Genomic DNA, 12,227 nt, shown 5'->3' with positions numbered 1-12,227 from the left:
CTGGAAATCCTGAAGTTATAAATGTGTGGAAGAGCCTGGCCTCTTTGTGCAGCCACCCTTTTACATGGGCAGATCAAACCTGCCCCTTCTCCGGACTCCATCCTCCCCGGCTGCGGCTGTCCTAGCTGCAGTGCCGGCAGCCTCCTCCGCGGTAAGCAGCGTGCCAACTTTTGCTTTGCCAGCCCCGTGCAACTGCAGAAGCACCACTGACAGTCTCCTTGGTTAGTAAAACAGCACGCCCTGGGCAGCGTGCTGGGCCGGATTTGCTTGTGGTGCCAAACCAAATTGTTTCACAAAGGGCCGCCGTTTCGCAAGCCTTCTTTAAACTTCCCTTCTGCTGCTGCTATGCGGTACCTATGCCAACTGTCCACAATTAAAACATTCCTCAAGATTTGATCTGAATGATACAGATTACCATCAACAACAACAAAAAAGGTAAGTGCACATTGATGTTCTTTTCAAAAGCTTTTAATAGGACACATTTGTTTTTGTCATTTGTAAAGATTTACACTCATTTTTTGTCTTTTTGCTTTTTGTAAAAAGGAACATTTTAACCCAGTTTTGCCCATGAATACCACCTTTTGTTGCCCTGACCAGAAGACCTTGTTTTGGCCTATATACCTGATACAGTATAACAATATATTAACTATTAAATACAAAGTTCTATAATATATACTAGGTTGTTACGGACATTGCAATGGTACTGTGCCTACTCTAGTCACCTTGTGTAATAGTGTACATGGGTTATTATAGCCAAAGGGGCAGAAAAGGGGAGACTGGGGCATAGCCTAATTTACAATGGTAACACTTTTCTTCTCTTCTTTTTTTTTTCTTTTTTTTTTTAATTTTTATTTTATTTCCTTGAACACACCTTGTGCTGAGTGCAATCCACAGAAGTCAAAAACAGTGTTTTCTTTGCCCTCCTCCAAAATATCTACAGTATAAACGGCCTGTAACCGAGCTATGAAAAGTCAGTCCTATGTGCAAGGGGCTGTAAGAATGGAATTTACATTTTTCCAGACACGTCTGCAATCTCTCTCCTTCCTCCTGTGTCAGCCTGGCAATGGCAGAACATCCTCCTGCTGCCTGTATACAGTAAATCCACAGTATTAAAGTGCTGGTGTGCTTGAATGAACTGGATAGCAATGCGACTACTTTGCCACCAATATGGGCTGAGTTCTGGGGGTAGATGTTTTATATCAGTACAGTCCTTGAACAGTAATAGCACTGCAATATCATAGAACCTTAGTTTAGCTGCTTACTTCTAAACACAACCTGGATGCAGGCTCTGAAACTAAGCTATAAATGTTGTAATACAGTAGGTCTGGCTCCAGGTTTATGAAAAGAAAATTGTAGGTAGAGCTGCTTCTGTTCCCAAGATGCTATGCAGACTTTTAACAATTTCTCTATAGATTTCTACAAAAATATAAAAAATTCTATCAACATAACCATTCTACAGAATTCCTGTGGATTTTGTACATTTTGTTTAAAAAAAGTCAAATTCTATAAAACCCCCCCAAAGGTATTTAAAATTATTTTAAGATTATTGCACGCACTGCAGTACATTTGTATTTATTTTTCAAAAGGGTGTCTAGAAAAAACTTATCTGGTTTAGAAAACAAACTATTTTACATGGATTTCTTTTCCTGACTGCATCACTGTACAGTATTTTTTATTGGCTAGTCCTTATTGAATATTCATGTATGATGTAAACTTTTTGTTGCTTACACAAACCTTGTCAGTGGGCGAAACCCCGAGTCTTGAAAATAGAACAGCCTTTAGACTTTGTTACATTTGGAGTTGAGCATTTGGATTAACATCACATCACCATTTTGTGCCACGGTTTCAAGATAAAATGCTGCAAACTTTTTTATCAGGAAGGGACTGTATCATTCCAGAGATATAAACACACTCCTGATCATTAAGGAACCAGGGTCAGCAATTTCAGTGGCCTAGCTATTTTCCCAAATTATTTAGTAAATGTGAAAGGCAAAGCTAAGGCTCATTATGAGCGTAAAACCAAAAAGGGATTAAGAATATTTCTCAGGCTTAATACACTGTAATTTTATTATTTCCTTAAATATAATCTGGGGGAAGAACTGATGAAAGGTTTGTTTGAAATCATTGCTTTAAACGGGCTTAGCTCTGGATTTGGCCAGGCATATCAAAGAGAGTCTTCTCTGTGTGGGCCCATGGTGAAGAGGGGAAAAATGTCCCAGCCAAGAATTAATCTGTCTGCAGTAAATAGTTCAGAGTGTTAATCTTCGTCCTTCAAATACACCGAGTGCCTGACTTCCTGCTGAAGTCCCTTACATTTTCACAGGACACGTAAATCAAAAGGGATTGTTTATGAACGAAACTTCCTCGAGTGAAAATAAAGGAGCTTAAGACCTGACACAGGCTGTTACGTATAAACAGCATCTTCTCCTGGTGTACATACTTGAAGCTAATGCAGACACATGTAGTCCTAATGGTCTAATCTCCCAACGGATAAAAGGCTGTATATCAACATCTTTAAGTGATTTGAAAAGATCAGTAGTGCTCAAAAAGTTACAAACTCCCGACTGGTAGAATTAGCACAAATCCTTCTCGTGCTTGTGCTGGTTTAACGACGTGATCCAGCAAAGACTTATCCATGCATGCCATTTTAAACCTGTGACTGTTCCCATACTTCAAACCATGCCTTCAAAGTCTTATTTAGCCTACATCTTAATTTGATTTCAGGGAGGTTCAGTGAAGTTAATGTCTGCTTTCTATCAGTCTTATGAAAAGCAGGATGAGTCGAATGGGGCCAGCCCCCAGAGATTTCAGGCTGTGCTGTCTGCTTCTGTGATTGCTTTTTGCAGAGGGCATTAGCACAGAAGCAAACAGTTCATTTCCTAGATGACTGATGCTAAGGACATGTTAACAAAGTAAGGACATGGATTCCACTTTTGTTGCCTTTGTATCATGAAGTTGCTGCTTAAGGCTTTTGCTAGATTGGAAATAAAATTTCAGCAGGGTCGTGTCAGTTTACTCCAGCAGTGATAGCAAAAAAAACTGGCTTTTTACTGAAAATCAACAACCATTTCAGTACCTACAGAATTCCTTACATGCGCTCTGTAAAATAACTTGCAAACTGTAACAGGCCTCGATTCTGTTCAACGCATAAATATAAGACTTCAGTTTTAAAGAATTACTTAAATACGATCAACTTCAACGCAGTTTAAGCAAAAACTTGAGAGAGGTGCTTAAGCACACTGCTGTCCTGGGGGACCGAAGTCACCCAGCTCAAACCCTAAAGCTGGCCTTGTTCTCACCCGTGTCCTGCTGCAAAAAGGGGGCTCCCCTGGGAACAGCAGGCTTCCACAGGTGTGGAACTCAGCAAAAGCAGCAGCCTGTCTCCGAGATGCTGGAAAACACTTCAGAAGTGACCCCAGGCTTTTGTTGCCTCGGTTTCCTAGGCACACATGAAAATTATCCATTGACATGATTTTGCAAACCACCAGTGGATGATCTATAATAATCCTGTTATAAGTCAATATTGTGTAGTGCCAGCGTACAGTTGGATTGGCTCTACATTCACAACCTTCAGGTGTATATCAGCGTGTTTTACATTCCGGGTTTCGTGCACCTGTTTTTCTCTCTAGATGTCAATTTTACACAGGATTCGAATATTATTTGGTTTTAAAAAAATGCCACTGCATTTTTATACTATCCAAGCAAGCTTTTTTTTTCCTTTTTTTTTTTCTTTTTTTTTTTTCTTCAGAAAATGACTTCAGTCCAAGGGGAAAAATAAATTACATTAAATAATTCTTATTTACTGCTGACTGTGGGATACATTTCCTCTGTAATGCACTAATTGGCTACATTTTGTGCTTTGCAAAACAAAATGAAACCCAAACAAAACAAAACAAAAAAGAGAAGGGATTAAATATATATTTTTAGGTTAAAATATTCATAAAAACCAACTTTATCTCAGAAATATTCTGAGATACATAAAATAGAGAAAAATTAAACGAGTCTTTAGTCACAAAATGTACTACATCCCGCAATACTAGATTCAATTAATTTAATAAAATATAATATACATATAGATTCTGCACATTGTATTGCTTTTACCTAAGCAGAACATATGCTTAAGTAAGCGTGATATAGGTTAACCACTCTTTTAACCAGCTGGTTCTTTAATCTTTCTTTGGAAATTTTTTACCCAGTGCCATTTTGGAATACAGAGTTTTTGATTTTTTTTTTCCCCATTACATGAAAGGAAGAAAACATTTGGCACCAACAGAAAAGTAACTCAGGGGTCCATTTCCGTTTGATCAAAGGAAAAGCTAGGAAGTGTCAACAAGTCTTTCTTTGGGGTAGGAGACGTTGACATACTGTCTGGAAGCAACGAATCCCCTATATCCATCGAATCCTTGGAATCACAAGATGGAGCACGTCGTCTCAAGCAAGTATCTCCACTGGCAGGTGAGATGCTGTGAGGTCCTCTAGGTAGCAAATTCTGTCCATCGGGTGGATCTATAGATATACACGGAGGGCTCAGTTTTTTCTTCTGCCGTGTTCCTTGCAAGCCTTCCATTTCACTTACCACCTGACTTATGAAGCCAGAAGAGCTAGATGTGGAATGGTGCTGAGGGCTGTTTTCCATGGAACAAATTTCTATTGAATGTCTCCTTTGATCATCTAACCAAGAGGGCGGTTTTTTTAGAAGACCCTGGGTGTCTACACTGTGGTATTTCTTCAGGTCCTTCAGTGTAACGCTGCCGGTATTACCCACGTTCCTCTTAGGAGTGAGAGGCTGAGCCTCTGAACAGGCACTCGAGGCTGTGCAAGTTTCTGAAGTGAAAGGCTCCGAGGAGCTGTTTGTTTCAGATACTTCTTGGTCCACTGAATCTCCAGGCGTCTCCTGATACGAGTCTGCACAAGCACACGACGCTGGTGCCTGCTTTGAAATGTTATACTGATTGTGGGAATGCTGCTGCGTATGAACGCTTGCCCGGCTCCATGTGGCCAATTCTTTCGCTTCTGAGGGCACCAGAGCACCCGATGACTCCTCCCGGGGCGCAGCGGGGACATTTGGGTCAGAGAGTTCACTCACCTCGGTGTGGAGGTTCTCCTTGCTATCCAAAGAGTCATTCCTTATAGCCATCTGTACGGAGCGCAAAGGAATCGGGGAGGAGGGGAGTTGCCAGATGAGAGAGACAGACCAAACAAAGGTTAGTACAAGCAAGGCACAACATTTACAGGGCACCAGCTCTCTGAGATACCTCAGCACAGACCCACTGGCTCCTACAACTCGGCCTGCACTGTGTGTTCTAGCAGTTCCCACGCTTCGGTGACCTGGGGGTTTATCCCTGTGTAAGCGACAGCAGAATTTGGCCCTTCATTCTGCATAAATGGTTGACCTTTAGCTTTCTCCTGTAAGGATGAAGGGCTGCAAAAACTGAATGCCCCCACCCAAACTCGTTATACAAACGATGAAGGTCTACGGCAAACCCCTTTGTGATTTTTAGCAGTGCAGGTTTAAGGGGAAGAGGGGAAATGTGCAAGCGAGCCTGCATGCTTCCTTCTCTAGCTCAGGTGATGCTGAGGCATGGAGCAGGATCCCCAGGGCCACTGCCACCAGAGCAACCACAGTCTGTGCCCACAGTGGGGCAACAGCCTGTCCTTGGCTTTGGGGCAGCTTTGTCTCAGGCTGGAGCCACAGCTCTGCACCATCTTACAGCAGGGGAGCTTGAAATGCCGGAGATGCAGAAGCTAGATGGGACCATCTGTAATTACTTCCACCTATTCTGATGCTTGGGTCCAGGCTTTTTAAGGCACATTTTGCCTTGGCTGTTTTGAGCCCTATGCAGCATCAGTGCCTGCTGGCAAAAAAATGCCTATGGCATGGTTTGAAGGCTTTGTCTTTCCAATGCATTGTATCCCTTGCCAAAAAGGTTTATAAATCAGCCACATTAACTGGCCCTTAAAGGCAGTGTCTCAGTTTGAGAAGACTCTTAAATGATCTTAAAGATTAAAAACTTCATAAAGAAATTTGGAGGAGATGCATACAGCTGGTCTCAGTCCTTTAGAGAAGTGTAAGGAGATGATATTCCTCATACTAAGGAATGTTTTTGTGATGAATCGCCCCCCAAATGATCTTAGAATTTTTATAAAAATTGTCCCACAAGGATCTTTTGAGCCAAATGATCTCTATTCAGGCAAAGCTCTCATCAGCTGCAATATGCACATGTGTGCATGCACGAACACCAGAGACTATTGTTACATCTGCACATTGGGCTCCCTTTGTCGTCTGTGAGAACTGAGAGAATATTTAATATGGCAAAAGATTTTGTCCAACACTAGCTAATCCTTTCTAGCTAAAATTTTACAGTGTCAGACTGGTAACGAACCACACTCAAGAGTGGAGCTAATTCTGGCCTCCTTGATGGCATTTGCTTTAGGGAGTGTTTGGGGAGCAGAAATCATGTTCATATCTTGAGAAGAGACAGACCACGAAAAAAAAAAGTAGAACACAGCAGCAAAAAGTAATTATTGTCATTACTTTTGCTTGTGCACCAACCTGTGTTGCATACAAAAACAGCGTTAGTCAAGACCAATTCTTTCTTTCCCTATGATACAGGCATCTTTGGTAGTTGTTAGAAGTGACTGCTGGTATAAAACTTCTACTGGTTTCTTTCAAAACAAAAGGACCCTCTGCCATCCCACTGGTGTGTACACCTCTAGTAGCCACAACTTGGTGTGGGCTACACTGTGGACACACAGTCCTGGAACCAGAAAATCAACGTGGTTTTAGTTTCAGGTAGAATTCCCCTGGAGAAAAGCATCTGCACAACGCATTGCCAAGGAGCACATTCCTCAGTGGGGAGCTTGGCTTTACACCTTCTCTCAAAGTATCCGATCCACTCATCTTCATCTGTGAGTGCATCGCTAATTGCCAAACTTTCCAGAGTCTAAACAGCACGTTACTGTGGGGACTGTGTCCACTCTATAGCACTCTGAAGGGAAAAGGAGGTTAAACACATGGGTGTCAATGGTGGAGGAAAGTGCACGGACCAGATATGTGGTGGACAAGATTTATCTATGCACAAATTTAGGATAGAGAGGGGAAAGGGGGGAAGGGAAAGGAAAGAAAGAAAAAAAAAAGAAAAGAAAGCAAATCAGAATTGCATGCAACATATGTAACAGTAAAGAAAAATGGGTACTGCAAATCAAAATGCTTTGCTAGCCTGGGCTATATTGATGTGCCAGTAGCACATCAGTGGTATCAGTGGTGGCAATAAAAGGAGCCAAGCAGAGAGCACTTGAGCAAGCAGAACTGCCAGGGGTGTAAAGGAGATTTTGCCTCTTCAGAGACCCAGTTTCACAGTGTCTGGCCATCTAAATTACAATTAACTCTAGCAGCAATCATACCCTGTTGCCAGGAACAACTTCTAACTCCTGTTAATGGCGCTGGGAGCTGCTTGCTACTGAGCAAGCCCAAGGCTAACACCTCCCTAGCTTTCCGAGGGATGCGACTGGCCTGCAGACCATACCCGCTCACCATCCCAAAGCCTTTTTCTTCCTGAAAGGTCACTCCAAGAGCATGCTTATGTCACCGCATGAGCAGAGATAGGAGGGAGGGGAATAAATTAATTTAAATGTATGAAAGGTTTTAGAAAGAGAAGCCTTCAGAAATGCGAACAAAATTAGGTTGAGGAAGATGGCTAACACGGTAATTTATTCTAGATAGATCACTTCAAAAAGATGGGTCTGTTATTCATTAGAAAGCAAGAGAGAGTGGTTATGAACTGGAATCATGACATCAATTAGTTTCCCCATTAGCAGTGATTGGGGTAGCTGGCCATCCCTCTGCAAATGAATACATGCTAGGAATTTCTTATGTCAATTTAGTATTACAGACTAATGTAATTGTTAACCTTGGTACTTCACATTCATTTTTAGAGCTTAATGAATCAACTGTCTAATTTGTCAATGTTGATTAAAAGATGAAAGAAAGGGGAATATTTTCATGCAGGAAAGAAATTGTTTTTGAAAAAAAAAACCAATCTACTCTGTGCATATAAAATCAGACACAAACTAGTGAAGAAAGCAGAGTTTGGGAATCCGATATGCCTCTGGTCCTGATCCAACAGCACAATGAAATATGTTTAAAAATGTGAGAGTGAAGCACAAGTTCAAGTATGCTACTAAAAAGGATAAATTTAAACTTATGTTTCCAATCAACCAGACTGGAATCTTTGATTAGATCTCTTAGATCTTTGGTTGAATCGGGGCTTAAATCAATGCCAGGCAAAATAACAGAGATAAAACCAGTTACAAAATAAAATATGTTCTGTTTTGCATATACTCAAGCTTTTCAAAAGCACATAGGAAATTTAAAAGGATCTTAATTTTCAATTCTCGCTGTAAAAACAATATGCTTTCCATGATGGTTTTGCATACAACGAGATATCCAGCTGCCTTTTAAGATTTTTCCCCTTTCAAGAAATGAGAGGAGTCACAGGAAGGGTGGCCTGGGTTGGAGTCTGCAGTCACTGTGTCCTTTCAAGCACTGAGAAAATCACAGCAGTTAAGAATTAGTTCCTTAACCCCAATGAGCCCCTGGGGAGCATTTGGCTGCATTTATGAAGAGACCTGAAAAAATAAAGTGCTAACATCGTGGAGAACATTTAGGCACATTGCCAAAGGAGATGATATGCATCACGCACATTCTTTGGAGACCCCTGGATGGCTTTCAGATCAAAATCCATCAACCTTTTTGTTATTTCTGTAGGACAATTACACTTCTCCAGAGGTTTCTCTGTGAATCCCTCCTTGAATTTAAAATATGGGTAACCTGAAAGCATGGCAATATAAAACCTCAGCTTACCTGTCTACGGAGTAGCCTCTCAGCAGAAGGAGAGTGCACTGGCTGGGAAACCTGGGATTTGCTCTCCCAGACCAAGTGGTCGTGAGCTCTTATGTGGTGAAAATGGTCTTTTGGAATTTGCAGGAGAGAGCTGGTGTCTGCTGGCTGCGACTGCACTGATGCCTTTGAACCTTGCAAGAGGAAGAAGAGAAAGGAATGTGACATGTTCCTCTGGTGATCGCTCCCCTGTCTCAGTGACCTTTCAGAGAGAACTGCTCCTTTGCATTTTGGATCAGACAGGCACAGCAAGAACACTGAATTCAGCAAACAGCTCTCCATGACTGGAAAAAAAAACGTCCACCTACTAATAAATTATTTCAAAATGGTCTATTATTTCATTTTTCTTGGCATTTTCCCCTGATCCAACTGGGACTAGCTCCTGTAAAGAACAGAAGATTATGAACTAGAAGTTCATCTGGACCAGCAATTTCTACATCCCTGCTTAAAGGCCAATAACTTTGCAGGCAACCACTCATCTCAGCACTGTGGGGATCTGCTTTTGAAAGGTTCTGGAAAAGGATATCCCCATACCTGAGTGTAAGCAGAGGTCGACTGCTGAGATCTCATTCCCAGCATGCACACTGGGAATCAAGTGGAAGAGAACCGCACCTGGCAGCTTTCAAGGCTAGCTTTACAAAGTATCCCAGGAGAAGGAAATGCATGCTCTCCAGCCTCTTTCTGACCCTTTGTGGTTGCTGGCTACTTCTTCTAAAAGGTTTGAAACGCTGCGTGCTCCCCCCACACGGGCTCAACATTTTTCAAAACAATTCATTTAACCTGGACCGCATCCCAGAGAATCTCATTTGTCCTGGAATCTTTCCCAGAACAACAGCCCCATTACGAAGGAGTATTCAAACAAATACCTCCTGCAAGTGCCAGTGTTTCTGACAACAAAACCTTTCTCAGCTTGAAATATTGTGGCTTAGTCGTGGTGATTTATTAGAGGTGCCTGGCACCTTTTCCTATCTTCACAGCACTTTACAATATTACAGACTGTAAACAGGTAGGGGTGACTTCCCCCCACCCTGAAAAACAGTGACATTGCAGGTAGAACAGGACAATGATGAATACGCCAAGATACAGGCACCTTACCCACCTCTGAGCACTTTGGCCCAGTTAAGATGGTTGGAATTTCACCAGCAGGAGAAAAACACAAAAGATTTAATTGCTCAGCATAGTTATGAATAAGACATCAGCTTTACCTTTCCAAAATACTTCTACATTTCAGCAGAACCATTTTTTTCCTGTGGATTCACAAGGGTGCAATGCCTGCTCCCACAAGCCAGGACTGTCAGACAGGGCTACACAGTTTTCCACACTGGGAACTAGCTGCAACGTGCAATCTTGAAAGGAAGGACTCAGAAATTACACACTTTTTGTTCCTGATGTAGCTTTTTCAAGACAGGACGAGTGTGTCTGAATTAAGGGTCAAAAATACAGCACTGGAAACTCCCACTGTAGCAAACAGGATTTTTTTAAAAGGTCAGGGATTATAACTCGAAGGAATTCCTTGGCTATTACAGAGACCCATAAATTCCAACTCCACCAAAGGTAATGGGAGTTCTGCTCTTAATTTCAGTGGGATTTGACCAGGATTTCAGCTGCACCTTTTACATTATGTGAAAACAGATTCTTCAAAGGACAGCTCTTGACCTTGAAAATTTCATACTGTGGAAGAGATTTCTCACAACTCCAGATTCATCTTCCTTCGTTGTGTCCGCATTTTCTTTCTGCTGTTCAACAGTCACTATTCATCCAAGTTCTTATTACTATGCAAATTTCAACATCTTATTTCTAATCTGCTCAAATCTCCTACCATTCTGAACAGTGCTGAAATTATGTTCTGCTTAGAGGCTTTCAAATGACAATGCTTGTAAAAACTTCTCTGTCTTATCTGTGACAAATGTCTAAAATGATGGCCTACTAAGAGCACGTACAGAGGAATTAAAGACAGCTACATTCACTTACCAGCCAAAGGTAACCCCTAGGAGACAGTAAATGAAAATATAGTGATAAGCACTGGAGGCAACTCAAAGTACAGGTACAGAGGTGCACATAGAGCCCTTGGTATCTGCAGCTCACTGCATCTAAGAATATCTCTGAATTTAGCTCTAAGGCATGTATCCCAACCACGCACACTGAGAAGGACAATCCTACACTCTCATTTTTCCATTCATCTCACACCGAGCTCTCTCTCAGTTCAGCATGTTTATGTTCATTTTACAGGCATTTAGAGACACCATTTTCCCTTCTTTCACAGATGTTCCCGTACAGCGCTTCCAAAACCTCTCCAGTAGGTACTACTGCAAAAAAAATAAAATGGGCACAAGGAAATATTGTTCTGCTGGGATTTTTTTTCCTGGACAACTATCCCAGGTAAGACAGATGAAGCTTGGGCCACGCTGACTGTGGCCATGCCAGGACACGATCAGCCAGGCCAACTACTCCCTGTGCCCCCGCCAAGCTCGGAGAGGAGCTATCCCTTCAGCCTGGTCTTTGCAAGCTGAGGGGGGGCTTTACAAAGCCATTCCACACGTCTAGGCCCCCCAAGACCTTCTTAGGAACCGAAGGCAATTTGCTGCCTCCTACTGACTCGCTTGGACCCCCCCCCAGCCCACGGCGGTCGCAGCTATGTACCTGACTGGGCCTTGTGGTGGGTTGGAGTCCTCTCGGCCAGGCCGGCGGCGCAGGGCCGGCAGCGCGGCGGCTGGAACATGTAGCTGTCGTTGGGCAGGGAGCGGGTGCGCCCCACCGACGGCTTCCTCACGCTCAGCAAGTCCTTGTCGGGGGACAGCGTCAGCGTGTCATCCTTGGAGCGGAGATCAGCCTACGGGGAGAGAAGCAGTGAGGAAGGGAGAAGCTGCAGGGTCGGGAAGAGGAGAAGTGCCCAGAAACGCTAGCGACAGCCATTGCAACCAGTATGGCACGATGGGCATGCACATCGTCAGTATGCACGGGTGGCACAAATGGATCTACCAGGAAGCTAAACCCCTCGTTTGGTATTGTCAAGAAACTGTCACACGGAATGGACCACAGAAACAGAGGAAGCAACACTGCAGTAATAAACCATGACTATTTCAGGGGTACGTAAAGAAGGCATCATGCCTCAAGGCCAGCGGTAGTCACATGCTTTGCATAACTTTGATCCTCTGCAATAACGATAAAGCTTTCTCCATGTGCCCTCATCAGCAAGTCAGACTTTTGCAAAGTTTCCCTTTCTAATGACAACATCGACAACAAAAAACAACGGAAACCAAAAACTTACCAAAACTATTTTACAGAAAATGTCCTACTCTGGCTCCCAGCACAATTTTATTGGTTTTCT

General features: G+C 42.7%; 1 protein-coding gene across 1 annotated transcript in view; it reads right to left on the bottom strand.

Annotated features, from left to right (window-relative positions):
• Nucleotides 1–818: 818 nt before the first annotated feature.
• CACNA1G (calcium voltage-gated channel subunit alpha1 G) overlaps nt 819–12,227 on the bottom strand; it is a 132,943-nt gene continuing 121,534 nt past the window's right edge. The window contains 3 exon segments of the mRNA XM_066980267.1: nt 819–5,137; nt 8,864–9,033; nt 11,540–11,729. Coding sequence (XP_066836368.1) covers nt 4,283–5,137; nt 8,864–9,033; nt 11,540–11,729 — 1,215 coding nt within the window. The 3' untranslated portion in view covers nt 819–4,282.

Source organism: Anser cygnoides, chromosome 19 (assembly GCF_040182565.1).
Source record: "Anser cygnoides isolate HZ-2024a breed goose chromosome 19, Taihu_goose_T2T_genome, whole genome shotgun sequence".
Classification (NCBI taxonomy): Eukaryota; Metazoa; Chordata; class Aves; order Anseriformes; family Anatidae; genus Anser; species Anser cygnoides.
This window is presented reverse-complemented; position numbering and strand designations above follow the sequence as displayed.